General features: G+C 39.5%; 1 protein-coding gene across 1 annotated transcript; it reads left to right on the top strand.

Annotated features, from left to right (window-relative positions):
- The first annotated feature begins 7,856 nt into the window (after window positions 1-7,856).
- On the top strand, window positions 7,857-22,953 carry LOC145437673 (uncharacterized). The gene is made up of 7 exons (XM_080314957.1): window positions 7,857-8,167; window positions 8,226-8,384; window positions 8,471-8,589; window positions 12,841-12,932; window positions 13,676-13,847; window positions 14,270-14,393; window positions 22,855-22,953. The coding sequence occupies exons 1-7, from the start codon at window positions 8,012-8,014 to the stop codon at window positions 22,951-22,953; spliced, it is 921 nt and encodes a 306-aa protein (XP_080171083.1). The 5' UTR covers window positions 7,857-8,011.
- Window positions 22,954-24,386: the final 1,433 nt, after the last annotated feature.

The raw sequence follows: 24,386 nt of genomic DNA, 5'->3' as shown, positions 1-24,386 counted from the left end.
TTACGAGGAGATAGATTTCTAGCAGGTACCGCGACAAGTTAAATCCAATATTGATATACTTTAGTCCATGAGTGGCCAATATGCTGCAGAAGAAGGAATATGATGCGGCCATCGACCAATGTTCCCTCTACGCTGCGCGCGTGCACAATTGCGCATTGCTGATACTGTTTATGCCAACAAAAAATCTAAGCTGCGCACAAAAAAGCCGAAGTGATGACCTTGTTTTGTTTTTGTTTTGGGGTATTCATGGTGTTTGTCGACTACTATGGTCATTTACACCAGGCCGGTATTCTTCTTATTTTCCGTAACTGCCGACTTATAGCACGGCCCACCACTAGGCTTTTGTAAGACACCGCTGACGCGGATGAGGTGGCGAGGAGGAAAGTGATGACCTTCTTTTACTCGTTACGCACTGTTGTCCGGGGGACCGCGCAGTGAGTTCGTGAGTGCGCGCAGACTCGTGAAAAATAGGTAACAATTTCGTCTTCTTCAAATATACCCTGCATCCGATTTAACTTTGCATATCGAATTGTTACTAGGGCTGAGCACAATGATTCGAGTACTCGAATCTGAATCGAGTATTAATTTTAATGATTCGAGTCGAGTAGTAAAATACGATTTTTTCGAGTACTGAAATTAGACGCTTCTCTTAAATAAACGTTAACTTACTAACGAGAATTGTAGTATTGATACTATTTTCCACTGAGGAAGCCTCGAAACTTCGATTAGTCGTGTCGCAACATACGAGACAAAATGCAAAGTTCTGAACGTTAGTGGAAATAAAACATTTCCGAAGTCATATCATCCCACAATATTGTCAACAAGTGCGATGCAATCGGTACGGTCGAAAAAATGCCAAAGTATCTTTAATCTGACGGATAACAAGCAGTATGTTCTTATTGGTGGCATAAAAGGTACATATTTGAACTTTAACAGAGAACATTCTGCTGTTACGTCATAATGAGTGACACTGAATACTCGACCCGTTATTTATATGTGAAGCTGGACTCAATGATTTGACTACTCCAATTTGAATTCGGATACGAGGATTAATTTAACAGAGAACGTATGATAGCCCTACTGTTACAGCCCCGAAGCCTCGAAAAGTCGTATGTCATTATATGAAAACTGTACTACAATTCCAGGCGCGTAAGTAGAAATGACGTCACGTAAAGCCATATGATTCACCCATACATCACTGTCAGAAAGTGCAATGAAATAGGTATGTCGAAAAACTACCAAATTACCTTCAAAGTGATGAAGAGCCGCCGCCATCACACGTGGTTGCAAAATGGGGAAATATTTGAACTTTCATAAAGCACTCTGCTTACTGTTTTGACTACATAATCAATGATACTCGAACACCCGACTCAAAGTCTAATACTCGATTCAGTATCGATTCACTGTTTTTCCCTTCCTTCTTATATAGGATGAGATGAGATTATTCGACACATTGTGAAATGTTGATTCTGCTAATTTAGGAATACAAGTCCTAGTATTTGAATGCAGCGTTATATGAGTTTACGTAGAAACAGTATAGAGTTCATTACCATATTCGGACCGGAGACGACCTCAACTTGACCTTGGAAAATATCTTGTTGTTACTCAACATATAACCTCACATCGCTATAACTTAACACACATATTTTCCTGCGCAAGGGGAATGTAGGGAAAGCATCTGTATATCGAAGTTTAATAATATCTTCAAGTGACTATGAATGTGAATATATGTCGTGAAACCGTGGTGTCCGAAAGTGCCGTGTGTTCTGCATGATTGCTGAGCTGTCGCCTCACTTCCTTTTTATCTCTTTATGTGGCAGCACTTGTTAAGTATATATTCCCACAACGCAGGTGTATATAAAAGTTGGGAATCCTGCTGGAATCAAACAATATGTACCATATGGAATGGAATTCAGGTAAGGAAAGAGATTGCTTCGTAACTTAGATTGTTAAATGTGAAAAGATGCCTGATATTTGCTCTCTATATCATTACTAGAGCCATTTAAAGTCATTAAAGTCATATTTTTTCTATGCATCAGTAAGTCGTGAAACCAATTTTAACGCAAAAACCGCATCCATATGGGGTTAAGAAAGTTATAAAGTCATATTTTTCTGGTTACGTCATATTTGAGTTATAAAGTCATATTGTTGTATACTTTAAATAAAAAGTGCCAATTGAAACGATTACGCACTAAGAAAGTAAGGCAATTTCTGATTGAACGAAGGCAAACTGTAAGGTTAGCCTACATAACATTACAGTCGCAGACCTATGAGGTCACACATTGCATTATGAGGTCACACATTGCCTTGTGTTGCTACACAATCTGTTTTACTTCTGTGCACTGAAGTGGGACGTCATTTGAAGTTCAGACTTCCACAAGTGAAAGAAATAGTCAACGCATGGGACGCTGAAGGAGTTAATGTAAAGAGCGTCAAAGATTCAGTGAACGATCCAAAGTTGACGAGTCAGTTAACAGAAATATACCACCACTACAATAATATTTCAAACTTAGATACTGAAAATGGAAAGTTGTACGTACACTATCAAAGAGGCTCATGCTGATCTAAATGCCCGCGATTTCGGAAAAGATCCGCTTGAGCTCGAAAATTACTTTAAGAACCGATTGGACAAAAACGATGTGAAACAAATTATGGAGCTACAAAGACAAATCGTAACTTTAAAGACTCCAACACTCCACATACACGAAACTGTACTACAAAAGTGGTTTAAACTAAAAATGGATGTGTATTACTGTTATGTTGTTCATGGTTTACTCGTCAGTTCCACGAGTGACGTTGGTTACATGAAAAAATACACGATTTTCGCATAAAGTCATATAAAGTCATATTTTCCCGAAAATAAAGTCATATAATTGATTTTTTAAGGTCATATAAAAATGGTCCTGCTCATTACCTATATCTATAGGTATCATATTTTTCTTATCTGTGCCCAAGGTTGAAAACCATCAACACAAAGCGCCATTTGAACCTATTCCCGTTCACATAAAACCAATCATAAGACGCACGATCTGTTTCATTCCTAGATTAAAATCATACCACTGTTGTAATTTAGTCCTACCTAAGTAAACTACATATGTAATCTCAAAGTAAAACCTTGACAACTTCAGTAAAATGAGAAAACAACTTTAAAACTTACACGATCATAGCTTATAGACCGGTGGTTCCCAAACTTTTTCGGTGTGAGGGTCAAATTTATAATTTCAGAGCACGGTCGGGGCCGCACGAATACCAGGGCAATTAAACGGACCCAAAATGTCGTCATAATATGAAAATTGGCATTGTTCCGATCAATCACTTGACGCCATTGGCCATTGTATGGTCATTGTGTTGGTGCGCTCCCATTGTTTAGAACAGTCGACCTTTGGAGGCTACTTCGGAGTAGTTTTTTTGCCCTGGCGAGATTTCAATTTGCATTTTTCGAATCAGTGCGAAACTAGCTTCCGATAAAGACCGGACCTATCAAATTATGCGGACGCTTCGGTCGTGATCTATAGGACTACCAATTATACTGCTTTCGGGGCGAGTTAGCGAGTCAGGTTTTATCGCGTACACGCGCGAAGCGCGAAAATTTTCTGTAATTCACGATTGAATCGGTCAATATGATCGGGAATTGCATATGTATTGCCATCAATTTTTATCCTCTCTCTGCTAGAGCCGAGGGAAGTGTGTTTAATGGTAGGGTCCCTCAGTAATAATTAAATATCTTCGGGCGTATATAGGCCTACCCGTTGGCAGGAACGAAACAGCACTTCGTCAGGCTAACGCCGATATGCCCAATGCCCATTTCTGTAAATCTTGCGCATTTTTTCTTGGGGATGAGCACCCAAAAATCAAGATATTTGGCAGCATGAAATCACGCCCACAGCAACAAAAAATTGAAAAAGATGTAAAAATGTTCCAAAAAGTACTCTATAACTTATGCTAATTCACGAAATAATTTTGAGCCCCGTTCGAGCTCGCCCCCCCCCCCCCTTCATTGAGGGTTTGGCGTGCGGCAGTTACAGTCCTGTCTTTACCTATATCTCTAGCTACTGCTCCTTCAACTGGAAGTAACGATAGCAGTCTACTCACGACTTTCCTGCAATCTTAATTAAAAACTCCAGACTCCAAGCCATGCTAGTGTATTTTATAAATATCAATTTAATTTTTTGTCATAAACTCGATTTCTTAATATTTTTTGGGGCCGCAAGAAGGCTAGCTGGGGGCCGCATGCTGCCCGCGGGGCCGCGCTTGGGAATTAATGTTATAGACAATATATACATAAAATATGATTTCATAAAATTATCCATGAAATATACATTTTTTTTTGCTTTAAGCCTATGGAGTGCCGCAGCGGGTTCATGAAAGATTGCATACGGCTCGCTTGTCAAGAATTGCCCACCCCATAACTAGGCTCGTGTTTTGCGAATTCGTATCCATATATACATATTATATATGTATATATATTGACATATAGGGTCCGATCTCTCGGAATTAGGATATGGCTGGGCAAAATCGAGCAACTGAGTGATTCGATTCTGAATCACGCATTACGTTTCGAGTCGAGTCGAGTATTCGAGTATCACTCATTATGACGTCACAGCATAATGTACAATGTCAAAGTTCAAATATGTACCTTTTATGCCATCACAAAGAATATAATGCCTGTTATCCGTAACATCAAAGATACTTTTGGTATTTTTTCGACCATACCGACTTCATTTCACTTCTTGACAATTTTGTGGGATGATCATGACTTCGGACATGTGTTGTTTCCAGTAACGTGCGTAGCTTTGTAATATGTCTCGTATGCTGCGACATGGCCAATCAAGGTTTCGAGGCCTCCATGGTGGAAATTAGCATCAAAACTGATATTCTCGTTAGTAAATTAACTTTCAGTTGCGTATAGCGTATAATTTCAATACTCGAAAAATCGTATTTTACTACTCGACTCGAATCACTAAAATTGATACTCGATTCAGATTCGAGTACTCGAATCATTGTACCCAGCCCTAATTATGATGTGTTTAGGCGTTGAAGAGAATTCCCATCATTCGTCTTCATAATGGAAGTCGGGAAGATCAAAAAGTTGCATAATTTCCCACGATTGATTTGGAACTATGCGTTTGAAATTATTAATAAAGCTTATGAGAGCGAACTCCGTACATGCGGCGGATACTGGCCCAAGGTATCGTGATATCCAGACCATACGCTTCGACTTATAAGCAATGTTCCCTTTAAGCTGCGCGCGTGCGCGGCCGCGCACTGCTGACGAAGTCTCCGCGCACAGAAAAACGTATCCCGCGCACAAGAAAGCCGAAGTGATGACCTTTTTTTCTGTCGTTACGCACTGTTTTCCGAGGGACCGCGCCAGTGAGTTGTTGAGTGTGCGCAGACTCGTGAAAAATTAGAGGGGATATTGAGGGGCAGTATTTGATATTGAAAGCGTGTTGCCTTTGGGGATTATTTAACGCAATTTTTCAGGGAAATAGCCACAAAATGACGACTTTCCGGATTAAACGAACGTTTGCCTTGTCGGAGCACTACGATGCACATGGTAGTAGTGGATGGGAGATGATGAACTGATCTAAAGTCTTATTCACGTCTCCAAACCCAAGATACCCTATACCAGGCCTGAGCAAAGTGCGACCCGCGGGCCAAATTCGGCCAGCGGAGCTATTTTGTACGGCCCGCGAAAGGTTGCTTGAAATTGAAAATATAAAACCTACTTTTTAATGTTGCTGTGTATGGACTAAAACCATAGGATGTATAAATTGAAGCTGAAATTCGTTTACTATCAAGCCCATTCGTTAACATGCCGCGATTACGCAGCCTATACGTACCTCACATGCCTAATCCAGATTCGAAGTAAAGTCAAAGTAGCAAATTATACCGTTACAATTAAAGTCACAAGAAGTAACCAAACCTTCTTTCAGGGATATCTAGACTGAGCGGCCCGCGAGAGTCTGAAGAAACTTACTAAAATATTGATAAAATGTGTACTAAAAATCGAATTAATGCGGGGACTTGATTAAACTTATTCTTAGTAGGCTATATTTCACCATGATAATTCTAAGGCAGTGGGTCTCAACCTGGGGGACCCGTGCCCCTTGAGGTCATGAAAGCATCTGAAGGGGATCGCGACGCTGAGCTCAACTGAAAAATTTTCTCGCGCTCCGCGCGATTTACTTCCAATTCATAATTATAGCTCTGTATTTTAGTATGAATTTCATATTTAAAAATCTCTCATCAATAGTCGTAACCTCCCATGCCACCAAACTATCCGTTAGGTTGGCTATAGCATGCTGGTTGCGTTTTGTGATATGACGATAAGGGGGCGCGAAATCTACACATATATAGTAGAAGCGTGTTTAAAGCTAACATGGTTATGATCCCACCCCTAAAACCTCAGATAGTCGAGTTTCTAGGTCCAGAGGACTTCACCGTTACCAGGCAACAGCTTCAAAGTAAAAAATCTGATATGTGCGCTGATCATTGTATTTCATATTTAATTAAAAGATCTCAAGGTTTTTCAACTGAACAGTATCTAAATTATTTTGGTGATAAAAAATGTGAGAATGATAAAATTGTTCGTGTTTTTGTAAAGAGCTTGATTACAGGTGCCTCATAAACACATTAAATGTATACATCTGTGATTCGTGATATAGGCTACTTAACACAGTGAGTCAGATTTGCGCTGAGCGGTTGTATTTGGTTCGTATTGTGTACGCTCACGGACCACTTCTAGACCAACCTGTTCCACGGGAAACAATTCGCGATATAACCACTATAGTGATTCAGTGGACAGGATACCATAGTCATTTGTCCCCGCGGAATATGTAGGTCACTACACATTAAAAACACCTGTTTTCAAAACCGATCGTGGAAAATCAACAATATGCACGATATACAGTGTAATTAGTTCCACGAAATACACAATGCACGTCCATGAAGCACCACAATGGCGCTTTTCCGAAGCTCCATAGGCTGATTTTCGACTGCTAGCTAGCTCGAAATGCTGCGTTTCTGGCTTCGAAATGCAACATTCTTGACTTCCGGTATTTTACGCTTCACGAGCGAGCAATTATACTATTAACACATCTCACTCGATCAGCTTTACCTGCAAATGTGATTACGTGAGCAGAGACAGGATTAAAATTGATAGAAATATATGCATTTCTCGATGATATTGACCGATTTGATCATGAATTATAGAAAATTTTAGCGCTTCGCGCGTTTAGTTGGAACGCCCACCAAACGAATACCAGACACAGATGATTAGTAGCGGGGGAAAGCGTGCAGCCCGAGGGGGGTCTGGGGGGCGAAGCCCCCCAGAAGTTCGGTTTATCACCCTATGGGGGGCCTGGTTGCGCACTGTTGTCCAAGGGCCTGCGCAGTGAGTTGGCGTATTTGCGCAGACTCGTGAAAAATTAGAGGGAACATTGCTTATAAGTAGGGCTGGGCACAATGATTCGAGTACTCGAATCTGAATCGAGTATTAATTTTAATGATTCGAGTCGAGTAGTAAAAGTCGATTTTTTCGAGTACTGAAATTATACGTTTCTCGCCACTGAAAGTTAATTTATCAACGAGAATTATAGTTTCGATACTAATTTTCACTGTTGGAGCCTTGAAACATTGATTGCCCGTATGGTATCATACGTAACATGTAGTACAAAGCTACCAACGTTACTGGGAATAGCATGTTTCTGAAGTCATGATCATCCCACAACATTGTCACCAAGTGCAATGAAATCGGTATGGTTGAATAATACCAAAGTATCTTTAATGCGATGGATAACAGGCATTATATTCTTTGAGATCGCATAAAAGGTACATATTAGAGCTTTGACATATTACATTCGAATATGACGTCATAACGAGTGATACTCGATTACTCGACTCGACTCGAAGCATATTACGTGATTCAGAATCGAATCACTCAGGTACTCGATTTCGCCCAGCCCTACTTATAAGTCACTGTCAACGACTACGACCTATATCATTATGCATGATTAATCCGTACTGCCACGATTATTCTATGTACCGTTTATTTTTCAGAAGTGAAGATTTAGATGAAATTTCTTTCAGCGCTCTGACTACGCCATTCACCTTTCTTATGGCTATAAGAAACGACATAGGAAAATCAAAGATTCACGAGATCGCAGTTAGATCCTATTCGCGGACACTCTTTGTATCTTTAGAATTATTTGATGTTATTATAGGGGATGGGTACACGTTGTAAGCTGTTCAAAACGACTGGATTCCAGAACAATGTGACGAATGGAGACTTCATCATGCAGTATCATGCCATCCAGTTCACGCCATTGGGTACAACGCGAAAGTCCGAATGTCGTATTCACTTTTATATTTCAAACGACAAGGTATGCTCAGACTAATTGCAAATGCTGTTACAGTATAATCATAAGAATGTCAACGACATTTTAATATTTCTATATATATTCCCCAGGACTGGAGATCAATACCACCATCTCAGTTTATCAAATCCCAGGAGTCTGACTGCTACGCAAGCTATCGTATTCAGGGTCGGCAATCTCGGATTTTGTTTGGTTACACTTTGCTAACCAGGTAGGCGCAAGGTGTTTTTCCACTAACAGCATTAATGCATGGATCGATGAACATCTATACTAGATACCAAATGTAACTTCCATGGATGGACAAAAACGAACCATAACTGATTAGTTAAGAATAATAAAAATCTTGGTCGAATAGCGATTTCGAACAATGCACTGCGCTCTAAATATAATGCGGTCTCGAATTAAAGATAATATTTGGAAAATTATATTAATAGCAGTCATTTTTTCTAGAAAGCGACCGTATTTGAACTTCAGCTGAAAAAAATGCACTATAATAGACTATACGTTCTCTGTAGTGTCGAGGTTACTGTTAATTATCAGCGTTATCGACTTCCGGCACGTATTGTATCTCTGTTGCAGTATCTGGACGAGACCTCCTTCTTATAGTCCCCTTTTACTAGCTATAGGCTATGAGGCGTCACTCACTTATATTCCATGTATGATGCAAGAGCACGAACTCTCATTTCCTTGAAACATATAAATATATGTAATCACAATAGTGGTCTTCGGTTTACTCTTCACCGCTAAACTGGACAAATGCCTTTCGATCTCATGATACGATCAAAATTTCTCAAAGACATTTTCAAATTCACCATGAATATTAAAAAGAGGACCCTACAGCGAATCAACCGCAGAACGAAAATATTATCATATTTCTACATCAAGATTAATGAGGCACAACTGGCACCCCCTAAATACACCATGCCATTGTTTTGGGTTAGGCATTCGTCATATAAACATCTACATCAGATCAGAAAGCGTTGGCACAGTACCGGTCACACACAGCCTAGCTTCGCCCGGTACGAATAATGAATGATAATGCATGAATACATTCATGTTACAAGTTTCAATATGTTTCCACGCAACACCTGGCAGAATTGGACACGAAGATTGAGGTCGTTTGCAGAGGTGGTCAAAGTAGTCAGGAAAGCTACTCAAGTAGAAGTAGAAGTAGCGACGCAAAAATCTACTCGAGTACGAGTAGAAGTACTTCTTCCATAAGCCACCTTTACCTACTTGAAGTAGAAGTAGAATTTGCTGGCTTTAAATCTACTCAAGTAAGTAAGTAGTTTTGAAAACGGTCATTATACGTTCGCATAGACTTTCAAAAGCTGCAAATTGAGATATACAAAAGGTGCAGAGAGCTTATGCATCCCAGACAGTATAAATGTCCGACAGCATGAGCATTCGACCGAATCATGAGATGTAAATGATAGTTTTGCTATGGAAATGATATACAATGTTTTCTTTAATCGAACATCCCGTTTTAGAAAATGTCGGCATGTTTCCTCGCGCATATTATGGCCTTCAGTTTAGTCGAAGAACAATGCGGAGAAGTTGTATGGACACGATGTTAAGACTTTGCGCGATTCGTATGTGATGATAAAATAGGCTTACCATATTTTGGAAATCAAAAAAGAGGACACTTTTTCAGAAATTTGCAAGTCGCAGAACCGGAGTGAAATTCTCAAAATACGGTTAATTACTCCCCACTTTGTGATCGGTTGACTAAAAAAAAAAAAAAAAGAGGTCATCTTCTCCGCGCAGAACTCAAAATAACGTTTTTTACTCCACATCGCCAGTTGGAAGCCTAAAAAAAAAAAAAAAAAAAGGTCATCTTTTCGCTAAGAGCTAAAATCACCGTTTTTCAGCCGTCGGAGCTTCACGTCTGTGCTAATATGTGGCATATCCCTCGCAGTTTGCTCTAAATCTGCTCTAAATCCTAAAAAAGAGGACAAAATCTCAAAAAAGAGGACAAAAGGGCGTCCTCCGAGGACACTTTCAAAAAAGTCAAAAAAGAGGACGTATGGTAAGCCTAGATAAAAACAATATGGCGCAACGTAAAAATACCATATAGTGTAATTGTATTTTAGGAAAATAGACGGCGATGATACACTTGCTTTTAAACTAGAACATGTATGTTCTCCAGACGAAAGAACTCCGACTAATTAGAACTCTAAGTAGTGATACTGTGAATTGAACTAGAACTACATCAGAAAAGCGCAAAATCTATTTTATGTCTTTTGTCGAGACAGTTTTAACGGTGGGCTGCTAAAACAGATTCAACGCTCAACAAGTGAGAGCCCACTTTTCCAGAATAGCACACGCCATGATTGGCTGCTAGATTGCGATATGATGGGTAAAAGCTAGATTGCGAAACGATATTTTCAAAAGTTACGCAGGGCCATATTTATTGTGATCAAATATGTCATATGGGCGACAATGCGGTGCAATCCAACGTGCAACCTAACTAATATCCACTTTCGTGAAAACTTATTTGTAACTCTAAATCTACTAGATGTGAAGCGCGACGGAAATTCTGGGTCTGATCTAAATTTTCTTAAAATTGAAAGTTAGAGCTCCGTGAAAACAGCCCGACAATTCCCAAGTTTCTCTAGGATGGTTACACTACTTCTACTTGACAAACTGAAAATAGCGAAAAGTAAGTAACTGGATCACTAAATTTTACGAAGTAGAAGTAGAAGTAGCGGAGATTCTATCTACTTGAGTAAGTACCAGAAGTGGAGTAAAACTACTTGAGTACTTCGAAAAAGTAGAAGTACTTCGTTACTGACCACCTCTGTTTATAATTAATGACGCCGGATGACAAATAACCGCCATACCGCAGAAATCGCACGTGTGCTATGCTCACTTTCCCAATTTTATTTTCATTTTGAGACAACATCATACTTATAGTGCAGGGCCCCTTTCATATTTCTTGTTGGTTTGATCATGATGTTCCCACTAAATCGGTCATTTCAACCTGGTTGACTTTGTTTAACATGTTGTCCAATCTGCCGATTTTAGTTGCGGACAGTTTCGTTTCGTCCAAATGAAACACCGACTACGTGAACACTCAACCTCATTTTAATCATAATTAGAAGATGTCATAACAATCCGATATGCTAACTGTATAATATATCCTGGTGGATAATAATTCATGACCGTGACCCACAAATGAGTCTGTCGCTCAATAGTCTGAGAACTATTGATATATATGAAGATACGGAGTTTGAAGCTTGGATAATTTTGAGACAAGGTATACTTGAACCTTACATTATTCTTATTCTATTTTTATGCCACAAACTTCGTGACTGTTCGCAAAAGATATATACCATATTAAGCTTGAAACAAGGCCACTACATGGGAGGCCATTACAAGGCAATTACAGTTAAAGAAGTGTACCGATAAGTAACGAGAATGAAAATTCAACACCATTACATTATTAAACATCTTAGCGCGTAGAGCAGGGGTGTCAAACATACGGCCCGCGGGCTGCATCCGACCCGCCAGACGATTTCATCTGGCCCGCAAAACAATTCTGAGTAGATTAAAAATGCCTGTGATATCCAGCACATTACTGACAAATGTTGAAATCTTATTGTAAGTAATATTGCCCACAAGGGAGCAAATGTCAAGATCAGAGGCCCCATCATGATCATCCTACAGCGGTGTTATAGTTATATAGTCACGATCAGAAACAAATTAGTGACACTGACATCAACTTCCGCGACACAGAGTTCAGATTTTTATGGGAGAATGAACCCAAAAGTAGTTATTTGCAGAAGCGGAAAAGCCACAGCGAAACTGTTATATACAGGTCGCATGGATAATATAATAGTAACAAAAGAGTACAATTAAAGTACATTTCGTCGCACTACTGTATCACGTCTGACTTAAAAGGTTCAAGATAGACACAGAAACCCTAAACGCGTTTTAATAATGAAGGACCAATTTCTAATGTCCGCGTTTACAATTTAATCTGTTGTATTTCTCACAACGTATACACCCACAGTTAACGCCAGAGTACGACTAAAACAAAGGGAACATAGACATTTGCCAACTTATCCGTCGTTAGAGTCAGTGTTTTATAGGTTCGATTCAAACGACCAATCTTAGATTTTATTTTCGAAATTCCGTTGTTTGCGAATGAATGTGTAGCTGGAATATAACCCACCCTATGATCCGTAGGATACGATTGATAATAAAATATTCATGGAAAAAGCGAGGGTGTCGATTTTGCGGTAGCATATTGGGACCATTTGAATGGTCCGGCCCGCGAGCGATTTCAAGGTTTAAATCCGGCCCACGACGCCAGTCGAGTTTGACAGCCCTGCATAAAGTAAGGTATGCCCTCTAAATTTCTGTGTCTAAAGATGTTGACAATATTTAAACGCGACCAATAGATTCACCTAATTTTGGGTTGTTCGGGCAACAATGACATATTTTCTCATCTAAATAGAAATGGAGGACAGGCCTACAATCAATCGGAAATTGATGATATCACCGCACAGATGCTGCAACGAGTCACCGTTTTCCCGTATCTTATGGACGGTAAGACTCGGTCAAATGTTATATCAATGGGCAGTATGAAGTTCAATGAAAACTGAAAGCCGAATGGTAACGGCTGAGTGAAAGCAATATGAGCCTAATATGAAAGCATATGGTGTTATTTTAGTCTTAAACAGTTAAGCAGTCGATACCATCAGTGTAAACAGGTCATAGAGTTAAGGGTTGCAACCAAGACTCCGAGTCCCAAGTCAATCTCAATTTTATAGTTTAGACACGAGTCAAGTCGAGTCATTTTTAATTCGCCCCCGAGTCAAGTCCGAGTCCAAGTCAGTAAAGTGAGAGACGAGTTCGAGTCATGGTATTATGACTCGAGCCCGAGTCCAAGTCATTGTGTTGACTGCTAGTTAATCCCGCATTTTATAACTCTGTTTGGTGATATCGAATGGTTCACATTTAGAATATACTCATTTCCCCACCTTTAGCAGTTTCTGGTCGCATTTTCAAGTACCAGTACCAATAGACGGCATCCCAATAGTGTGGTTATTTTACTATTCTTTGAAATTACAATGAAATGTCGGTCGCAATGACTCGAGTCCAGGTCGAGAATCGATTCACAATCGAGTAGTAGAATTATTGTGCGCAGCATAGCAGGCGATTCGAATTTGAGTTGCGCCGCTAGGCCAGTGTGCATCAGGCATAAGTCAAATATTACCAATATACTAATGCAACCCATGCATCGAAAGTACGATGCACGCAAATATGTTATCGCTAAACTTGTTTTTAAGAATGGCACGACATGGCAACAGTTACCGTGCCAGTTACATTTGACAAAGGTTCAGAAGTAAATCTTCTAAATCGGATACCTTCCTACATGAACCGATTCATTGTTCCGGGAAATATGCAGTTTCGAGCCTACAACTACGGAGGATATCCAAACGCACTATGTCCAGGATTCAGGTACGTAGCAATACTTGCATAATGCTAATGCAGGACTGTGTCTTAATTAGGGTGAACGGGAATTGTCTTTATTGCCGGACATTTAGTTGATTCGAAATATCAAAGGGGTCAGTTACAGATTTTTCGAATAATTCAATTGGAAGAATTTGTACTTGATTTCAAAAAAATGAAATATTTTCAACTGTTTTTGTCAGCACTAATGATAACAGTATCGTATTTGTACCGTTGTTTCGTCGTCAATTCATATTGTCATAATTGTAACATTACTTCCACAAAATCGTTTCGAATTTCGATAAATGGCATAGTCGAGTGAAGTCTTCATAGTTTTTTTGTTATGTGCTATTCCCATCTGTCCTGTTCAACGAAGACAAAATTGCATTGGATTAGTAGGCTACTTGAAACCTAAAATAATTCCTATTCAGTCTTCTCACAACGGCGAGACCGGAAGACGTGTGCATTGGGGGAATATCAAATGATATTACGACTCGTGGAACATGCGGTGACTTTGCTGGTAAGCAGTCAATAGAATCCGACCTATGGATCATGGTATTTTAATTGCTGACCTGCATTTGGTATAACGAAAACCGGTAAGTAGCCTATTTGATTGTCGAAGACACACATCACCGTAATCTCCTACGCCAACTACGGCCTTTCTTCAAGACTCTTTTCATGGTCACATATTATTAACTATTATATAAATAATATTATTTGGTTCTTTAATAATGAATAGTTCGTGTGCGTCTCAAGTAGTAGTTAGGAATCATATATTTCTTTGTTATAACATGTTCATGCTACAACACAGAAGAAGTAATAAAGTTACTCTCGCAATGTTGTCACACGATTTAAACCGCCTTCAATTTAATATTATCTTTCGTAAATCAGGTTGGGATGAAGCATATGGAAACAGTTCGGTATCATCTGATATGTCGTCTACTATACTCATATTCTACCGTTGAGACCGGACTGAAAAAGACTATCAAATTCCTGCAAATGAAGATGAATATGCATTCAATATTGAGATATTTATACACCACATATTGTATGGCTGGATTGGCAACTGGCGTTAGCAGTATACTATCACTGTCAAACCAATGACAACGAATACCTTTCAATATTGATTTTTGTAGGTGGTGTTTACAAGGTCGTACGATTATTGACAATTTCATACAGGATTAAGTATATATACTCTTACACCATGCAGTGGTTCTCAACGCGATATAACTCCAATTCATGGTTAATGATCTGTGTATGGTCCGAATTTCATATTTGTGATCGAATTACCCGTTCGGATTGCTAGCATTCTGGTTGCATTTTGTGATATGACGATATGGGTACGGGGGTCGCGAAATTTTTCCATCGCCTTGGTCCTTGGCCGATATTTTCACTCGAAAGTAATAAATTGGAAATTTATTGGCTTCACTGAATACATTACATTACATGTCTGCGTGACAACTTCTCAAAATCCGTTCGCAGGGCCAGAAATGCCTACAAAGGCCTACATAATATTGTATGGTTTGGTATAGTCAGCAATGTTCCCTCTAATTTTTCACGAGTCTGCGCAAATACGCCAACTCACTGCGCAGGCCCTTGGACAACAGTGCGCAACCAGGCCCCCCATAGGGTGATAAACCGAACTTCATGCTTCATGGACGTGCATTGTGTATTTCGTGGAACTAATTACACTGTATATCGTGCATATTGTTGATTTTCCACGATCGGTTTTGAAAACAGGTGTTTTTAATGTGTAGTGACCTACATATTCCGCGGGGACAAATGACTATGGTATCCTGTCCACTGAATCACTATAGTGGTTATATCGCGAATTGTTTCCCGTGGAACAGGTTGGTCTAGAAGTGGTCCGTGAGCGTACACAATACGAACCAAATACAACCGCTCAGCGCAAATCTGACTCACTGTGTTAAGTAGCCTATATCACGAATCACAGATGTATACATTTAATGTGTTTATGAGGCACCTGTAATCAAGCTCTTTACAAAAACACGAACAATTTTATCATTCTCACATTTTTTATCACCAAAATAATTTAGATACTGTTCAGTTGAAAAACCTTGAGATCTTTTAATTAAATATGAAATACAATGATCAGCGCACATATCAGATTTTTTACTTTGAAGCTGTTGCCTGGTAACGGTGAAGTCCTCTGGACCTAGAAACTCGACTATCTGAGGTTTTAGGGGTGGGATCATAACCATGTTAGCTTTAAACACGCTTCTACTATATATGTGTAGATTTCGCGCCCCCTTATCGTCATATCACAAAACGCAACCAGCATGCTATAGCCAACCTAACGGATAGTTTGGTGGCATGGGAGGTTACGACTATTGATGAGAGATTTTTAAATATGAAATTCATACTAAAATACAGAGCTATAATTATGAATTGGAAGTAAATCGCGCGGAGCGCGAGAAAATTTTTCAGTTGAGCTCAGCGTCGCGATCCCCTTCAGATGCTTTCATGACCTCAAGGGGCACGGGTCCCCCAGGTTGAGACCCACTGCCTTAGAATTATCATGGTGAAATATAGCCTACTAAGAATAAGTTTAATCAAGTCCCCGCATTAATTCGATTTTTAGTACACATTTTATCAATATTTTAGTAAGTTTCTTCAGACTCTCGCGGGCCGCTCAGTCTAGATATCCCTGAAAGAAGGTTTGGTTACTTCTTGTGACTTTAATTGTAACGGTATAATTTGCTACTTTGACTTTACTTCGAATCTGGATTAGGCATGTGAGGTACGTATAGGCTGCGTAATCGCGGCATGTTAACGAATGGGCTTGATAGTAAACGAATTTCAGCTTCAATTTATACATCCTATGGTTTTAGTCCATACACAGCAACATTAAAAAGTAGGTTTTATATTTTCAATTTCAAGCAACCTTTCGCGGGCCGTACAAAATAGCTCCGCTGGCCGAATTTGGCCCGCGGGTCGCACTTTGCTCAGGCCTGGTATAGGGTATCTTGGGTTTGGAGACGTGAATAAGACTTTAGATCAGTTCATCATCTCCCATCCACTACTACCATGTGCATCGTAGTGCTCCGACAAGGCAAACGTTCGTTTAATCCGGAAAGTCGTCATTTTGTGGCTATTTCCCTGAAAAATTGCGTTAAATAATCCCCAAAGGCAACACGCTTTCAATATCAAATACTGCCCCTCAATATCCCCTCTAATTTTTCACGAGTCTGCGCACACTCAACAACTCACTGGCGCGGTCCCTCGGAAAACAGTGCGTAACGACAGAAAAAAAGGTCATCACTTCGGCTTTCTTGTGCGCGGGATACGTTTTTCTGTGCGCGGAGACTTCGTCAGCAGTGCGCGGCCGCGCACGCGCGCAGCTTAAAGGGAACATTGATAGTCAGTATAGAAAATGACCAAAACAGACGGAGAACACTACTGTCTGGATAGTTGAGAAAACTTGGGAGCTTCAACGAAAAAGTAACAACGACGAAAAACTGAAGATGAAGAGGAGCGCTTTCATTGAGTCTCGCGAAGGATGTTTTCCGTCATAACTTTGGTGAACGTACTTCCCTCGGCATGGTCAGCCATGGAGTACGTATCGTCTGCTGCGCACAGATGCACCTGATTTATGTTGTCATCAGCAAATCAGTACGTTCCGTTTTCCATGTTCATAGCTGTGTCATCTTTTGACATCGTGTATGTTGCATTCATTTCGAAAATTTCATTTCGCTTGTCTTCGGGGACAACATGCTGCTTGCTAAACTTTCTGAAGATATTAGTATTTGTTTATATGTGAGGTGGTCAGTAAATTATTACTCCTACTTTCTGGCAGTACTTGAATCGGTTTTCTAACTTCTACCACTTATTAGTCAAGCGGGATTTAAAAACTAGACGTCTCGCGGGCCTTATCCGACCCGTAGAGAGTTTCTACCGTGAAAGTGAAATTCTTATCTAAAAGTACAATTGAATTGTATGTTCATATTTTCAGCTGACACTCAGATTAAAGAGCTTCTTGGAGGTACAGAACTTCAATATGCAATTGAACAGTATATTCATATTGGAATATACCCGAATATTTTCGGGTGACACTCGTCAGTGGTAATTGTCAGCAACCAGTAGGTAATTGGAAAGAACATTATATATCAACAATCGCAGAAAACTTGCATCACGCTCGGTGAAAAGCTCGTCCATGACTCATCCGCTCAAGCTTGATGCTGAGCGATCAAAAGCCAGAAACTATGCCATTGTCAAACATTTGTTGGATAATCCCGCTTGTGCGAAAAATTATCGAGACGAAAGATTTTGCGTCATTGGAAGGAGCATTTCACGCTTTCATTTGTGTGCCTTCGAGTCGACCTTAATCCAAATACATCAGCCCAAGCTTTGTCTACAGAAGTTCGTGTAGCATCCTAAAATGGTACATTCAGCACTCTCTTAGTTGGGATTACATTCCATGCTGATGACGTCATATTTTGTGATACGATTGTTAATATACAATGTTCTTTCCAATTCTCTACTAGTTGCTGACGATTACCCCTGACGAGTGTCACCCGAAAATATTCGGGCACATTTCAATATGAATATACTATTTAATTGTATATTGAAGTTCTGTGCCTCCAAAAAGCTCTTTGATCTGAAACTATTGACAAATTTTATGCGTCACAGCATGATTTCAAATATGCCAACCTGGGAAAGATGGACCTGAAACTACTTGCTCTGTTCGGGTGTGCAAATATTTTCGACAATGGACATTAACGAGACAGGCCTACGTTCCAATATAACCTATGTTACCGTGCAGCCTGTACTAAGGGTTTCTACATACAACATGCAGCCAGTGGCTTGCAGTTCATTATTTTCAATGTTTAGCGGACCAGTGCGAAAATGATGTCGGGAACATATTTGGTTTCATTCATATATCACCGTAAATGTTCGTAATTCGTAATTTCCAATTTCAGTGATATGCTTATAAAAACGATTAGCGCATGTCTTAGGTATATTCGTTTTCTGTATGCGTAGAATTGAGGTATTCATATTTTATCTTCACATAGTAGAAGCGTGTTTGAAGATAACATGGTTATGATGCTCTCAGCATTGGATGTCCTGGAACTGAACCAAAAGTGTAATTAGTAAATCTATGAACAAATCGCTGCTCACAGATTTAAATTTCAATCCTGTTTTAAGAATCGGGGACAACCGATTTTCATCTCGAAAGTTTTGACAAATTGGTTATTGAGGTCGACCAACCTATGAAATCTCGCCACTATGTTTCTGACGCGTATACGATATCACCAAAAGCAATGTCTGGCACATATATTATCCTCTTGTCCTCACTATATAATCAAATACCAATATTGCGATTTGGTCTATAATCCAAATTTTATATAGTGCGGCCCGCGAATGGATTCAGGTGTTGAATGCGGCCCGCTAGCTCAAAAGTTTGCCCACCCCTATGCTAGACGCTAAGAAATCACGGATAGCATGGAGGAGAAAAACGGGGGCGCAGACTAGATGACCCCACGGCCGTATCGCAACTCCGTCGCCAAAGCACCTCGATGGTGCAGGTGAGAAAGAATATCATATGCTCGTATCATTTCGTATAACGAAAACAGGCCAGTATATATTTGCTGAGGACACGTAATGTATATAACTTCATCATCGCAATCTACGGCCTTTCTTCAAGACTGTTTTCATGGTCACACCTCAATAATTAATATAAGGATAATTAAATATGGTTCTTTATTAATAATTACACACGGCAAAGGCATGGTAATGCTGGGTCCGAAAATGGCATTACTTTTGCCGAATTGGCTCTAGTTATTTAAAGATATTGCCTCTTCCTACATATGCCAGGAAAAGTAGTATGCTTATGAGTAGGGCAATTTTTTTTGACATGTCAAAAAAGTCAAAATTACGTCAAAATTGTAGAGTTAGGTCAAAATTTGTCAAAATTGTTTACAAAATTTGTCCGAATTGTTTACAAAGTCAAACATTTTTTGACCTCTGCATTTCGTTTGTATCGTAGATTTTGCGCTGTCGGTGAACTTATCATTTGATATTTTACAGCTTGTAGCCTACTTTATAGGCCTACCGTTGTAAACGGACCATCGTCTGCTCATTGTGAATCATAAATGGTCAAATGAAACAAATAGTGACATGGTTTTATGGTCAACGTACCGCAATATCCTAGCTGAAGCAAGACTGCTTGGACATTGCATGGTTTTTATATCAAGAAGCGCAAGCTGAAAATTGTGATATAGACAACATTGTCAGAATGAAGCAACACGGTTTGTCACCAGCAGTGTGCAGACAACATGAGTGTTGTCAGCCAACAAATACTGCTGTTGAACGTTCTTTCTCCGTTCTTGGCAAGCTACGTAGTAAGGACAGACACTTTCTACCCGAGAATGTAGAAAAGGATCTTTCGTTGTACTACAACAAATTTTAATTATTTCCACCAGAATACGTAATGTAACTACTGGAATTCTTCATAGGGCCAGATTTTGTTAAAATACTAGTTTTTCATGTAAAAATCTGTCAGTTTTTGAGCCAAAAACGTTTTTTCAGGCCAATCTACTTTGTAATGACAGACAGTTCCAACAAGAAATGAAGATAAGTAGTACAATTTTAAACATTATATGCGAAAACACCTAATTTGCAAACGTGAGGTCAAAATTTGGTCAAATTTCAGTTTTTTTAGGTCAGAAAAGGTCAAAATTTAGATTTTTTAGGTCAAAATCTTCCGTTTTTTAGGTAAAAAAAATTGCTCTACTTATGAGTAATGTTGTCACGCTTGAGGAGGTGAATATGGGCTTGGATGAGTGTATATCAGCTTCCATGTAGTACTAACATGCGTGGTGTAGTGCACTGATGAAGCAATAGCTAGTTTTTATCCTAAAAATTATCATTGAGACACTATTTTTCCGACAGCTTACGTCCATTAACACCCTTCTCATTTAAGCTACAGAAAGAATCAAATGACAGTTATCTCATCACCGATGATTAGTGGGCTCAAATTTAACAAGCTTTCTGACGCTTTTTTAAACTGCCTTCTATTTAATATTATCATTCATAATTCAGGTTGGGATGAAACAACCATAACTGATGGAAACAGTGCGGTAACGTCTGATATATCGTCTACCATACTAATATTCTACCGATAAGAAGGTACTGAAAAGACTATCAAATACATGCAAATGGAGATAAAGATAGATTTAATATTGACATATTTTTACACGGCAGACTGTATGGCTGGACTCACAACTGGCGTTAGCAGTATACTATCACTGTCACGCCAGTGATAACGAATCAATTTCAATATTGATTTTTGTAGGTGGTGTTTGCAGGGTTGTACTATTATAAAAAAAAACTTAAAGGAAGGATCAAGTGTACCCTTACACAAGATGTTCTCATCGCGATTTAACTCCAATTCATGGTCATTGCTCTGTGTAGTGTATAATCCGAATTTTCATATTTGAGAATCGTCTCATCAGCAGTCATAACTTCCCATGCGATCAAAATACCCATTGGAATTGCAAGCATTCTGGTTGCATTTCGTGATATGACAATATCGGGGAGAGGCGATATTTTTCACTATCATAAACAGTGGTGGCTTTATGATTGGGGGGGCCCTAGGCGAAACCTCCGGGGGGGCCCCCATATCCAAGTAATTGTAGCTTCTGGGGGGCTGCGCCCCCCAGACCCCCCGCGATAAACGTCAGATTGCTAAGTATCCATTTCGCAGGGGGTTTGTGAGTGCCGAGCCAGATGCTGGATTAGGCCTATGATCTATTTATTATCTGGAAAGGAGATATTGTTGCATGAATTGGCGTAAAGAAGAAATGCGTGACAATGCGTCAAAACACCAGTAATACCAAGGGAACACATAACTACTGATAGCATCTTCAAAGACCTAGTTAGGGTTTGTTTCAACGTTTCACATGGACAAATGTCTTCAGGGGCGCTGATTGCATGATGTGCAAGAAGTTGACATATTGTGTTAAATTTGAAAAATAACACGAAGACTGATGTGTGCATCACAAATATGTACCAAACATGCCAAAGCATTACACATAACTCAAGTTGATAATTTCGTTAAATAACAATGAACATCCCCTTCAGAAAAATAAACTAAACACATTGGAATATTAATCTTAGGTGCACACGATTTTACGTAACTTTGCAAAGAGACTATCAAAGTATTCAATACCAATATAATCATGCAAAAAATGTGGTATAACAAGGCATAGAAATATAACCAGAAAAAGTGTGGTTACAAACAAGACGTTGAAACAGCAGTAATCTTCAAATGGTCCGATTTACCTTATTACTTTATTAAGAAACAGCATTTTCTAGCTTTTTGCTTCGCAAACTCGTCAATTAGTAAGTTGTGATCAAGGCCATAATTTATTTCACTTTCTATACACATCAGTGCCAATCCATTTAGACGCTCTTGGCTCATTCGAGATCGCAGAAAAGTCTTAATTAATTTCAATTTCGAGAATGAGCGTTCACCACTTGCCACAGACACTGGTATGGTCAGAACTATTCGCAGAGCTTCAGACAGATAATGGTAGTCAGAAAGCATCCCGCCTTTGGCTAGATACCGCAACGCATCTAGAGCTGTTACACCAGGACCTTTATTAGGAATACTAATAAAGGACTCGATTTCTCCCAACAAGACACCTGCATCAATGTCCTCACCAAGAAACTGCTCGATCTTATCACATGCCACAGCTAAAACTTCACGACTTATTTTATCAGGCTTGAGTGTCATGATATTTAGTAATGTACTGAAGTTTGAGTAAAATTTACCCAATTGACTGAATCTTTCTTCCATGGATAGAATGAAAGTGTCCACCATCACATTGAATACATCAACTTCATATTTCTTCTGAGCTGAGAGTATTTCCTCATTGTCAACGGCCTCATCAAAAAATCCAATTCGGCTTCTTTGCCTCGAGTGCTGAAATGAAGTTTGTATCTCCACTCCATCAACCACTATGCCTCTGACTAACTGATCTGCCTCATCCAGAGATTGCTGGAAGCCATCAAGACGAAAACGTCTGATCCAAGTAAGGAGACCAGAAATCATACTTTGCATGATGTCTACCTGGATGGACTGCTTTTGTAAATGCTGAGAGACAACATGAACTTGAAATAGCACCTTGTACCAGATAACAGAGCTAAGAATGAATTCATAAGAACAAACTTCTTTCAAAATCCCAGTTATATCAGCAGCACTTTTCCCATCACCTACAACCTGGGAACTCTGCAAAACCATTAGAAGTGACTTAATCACTCCATCCAAATGAAATCTCACCACTTCTACAGACCGAATTTTACTCTCCCAACGAGTGTCGCTGGGATACTTCACAACTTTACTGCAATTTTCTTGCAGAATGTTCCATCGTTTGGTAGAGGATGAAAATGCCGAATACAGTTTTTGGAGAAAACCGAAGTAAACATAGAATCTTGTACAACATTTTGCAGCATCACAGAGAACCAGATTCAAGGAATGAGATCCACAGGGCATGAAAAATGCATGTTCATTCAAATCCAAAATTTTCTTTTGTACACCAGCATTCCGGCCAGCCATGTTCGCACCATTATCATACCCCTGACCTCTACAATTCGCAATATCCAAACCAAGCTCTTCCAGTCGATCAAGCAAAGCCTTAGTGAGACCCAACGAGGTAGTTTCTTTAACATTAAGAAAGCCAGTGAAATGCTCTCTTACAGAAATATCCCCTTCAGTATCCACATATCGAACTACAAGCGTCATTTGTTCTTCATGGCTGCAATCAGGAGTACAATCAAGAATGACACTGAAGTATGTGCATCTACGAACATCAGAAGTTATTTGATCAAGAATATTTTTTCCCACCAAGGAAATCAACTCATTTTGAATATTTTTACCTAAATAATTATCGGGTAACTGTTGATTCTTTACTTTCTGAGTATGCTCTGCAAGAACTGGATCAAACTTGGCTAGAAGTTCAACAAGGCCGAGAAATTGACCTTGATGTGGATCCCCTAGCCGTTCATGTCCAGCAGTACCTCGTAACGCACAGTGATTTCTTGCTAAGTACTGGATGATTGCAAGCAAGCGTTTAAGAATAGACCTCCAGTATTCAACAAGTTCACTGTGCTTACTTTGGATATTCTTCTGTAAAACTGTTGGATTTTTGAGAGCTGCACTATTTTCCGAAAACAAGTGAAGTGCTTTGAAATGATCTCTAGAAACTTCATGTTCGCTCAATATTTTACCAAGATTTTTCCAGTCGCTGCAACCATCATGGACTAGGCTACTTTTACCACAGGAGAATAATTTACAGTGGAAGCAATACACTGAATCGGTCGACTTCGAGTATACTAACCAAGAACGCTTCTGTAGTTTCTGATTTTTCAGCTTCCTCTGAAAATGAGTCACAGAGAACTTTCTGTCTTTAGTGACAGGAAACACAACACAACTCAAATCATCTTGAACTGGCCCCCTCAAAACAACTTCATTCTTCTCTGATGTACTTAGTCTAGATGGCCATACTCCAATATCATCCAATTTTC

Source organism: Botryllus schlosseri, chromosome 1 (genome assembly GCF_051294905.1).
Source record: "Botryllus schlosseri isolate E-star chromosome 1, Bs_hap1, whole genome shotgun sequence".
Lineage (NCBI taxonomy): Eukaryota > Metazoa > Chordata > Ascidiacea > Stolidobranchia > Styelidae > Botryllus > Botryllus schlosseri.
This window is presented reverse-complemented; position numbering and strand designations above follow the sequence as displayed.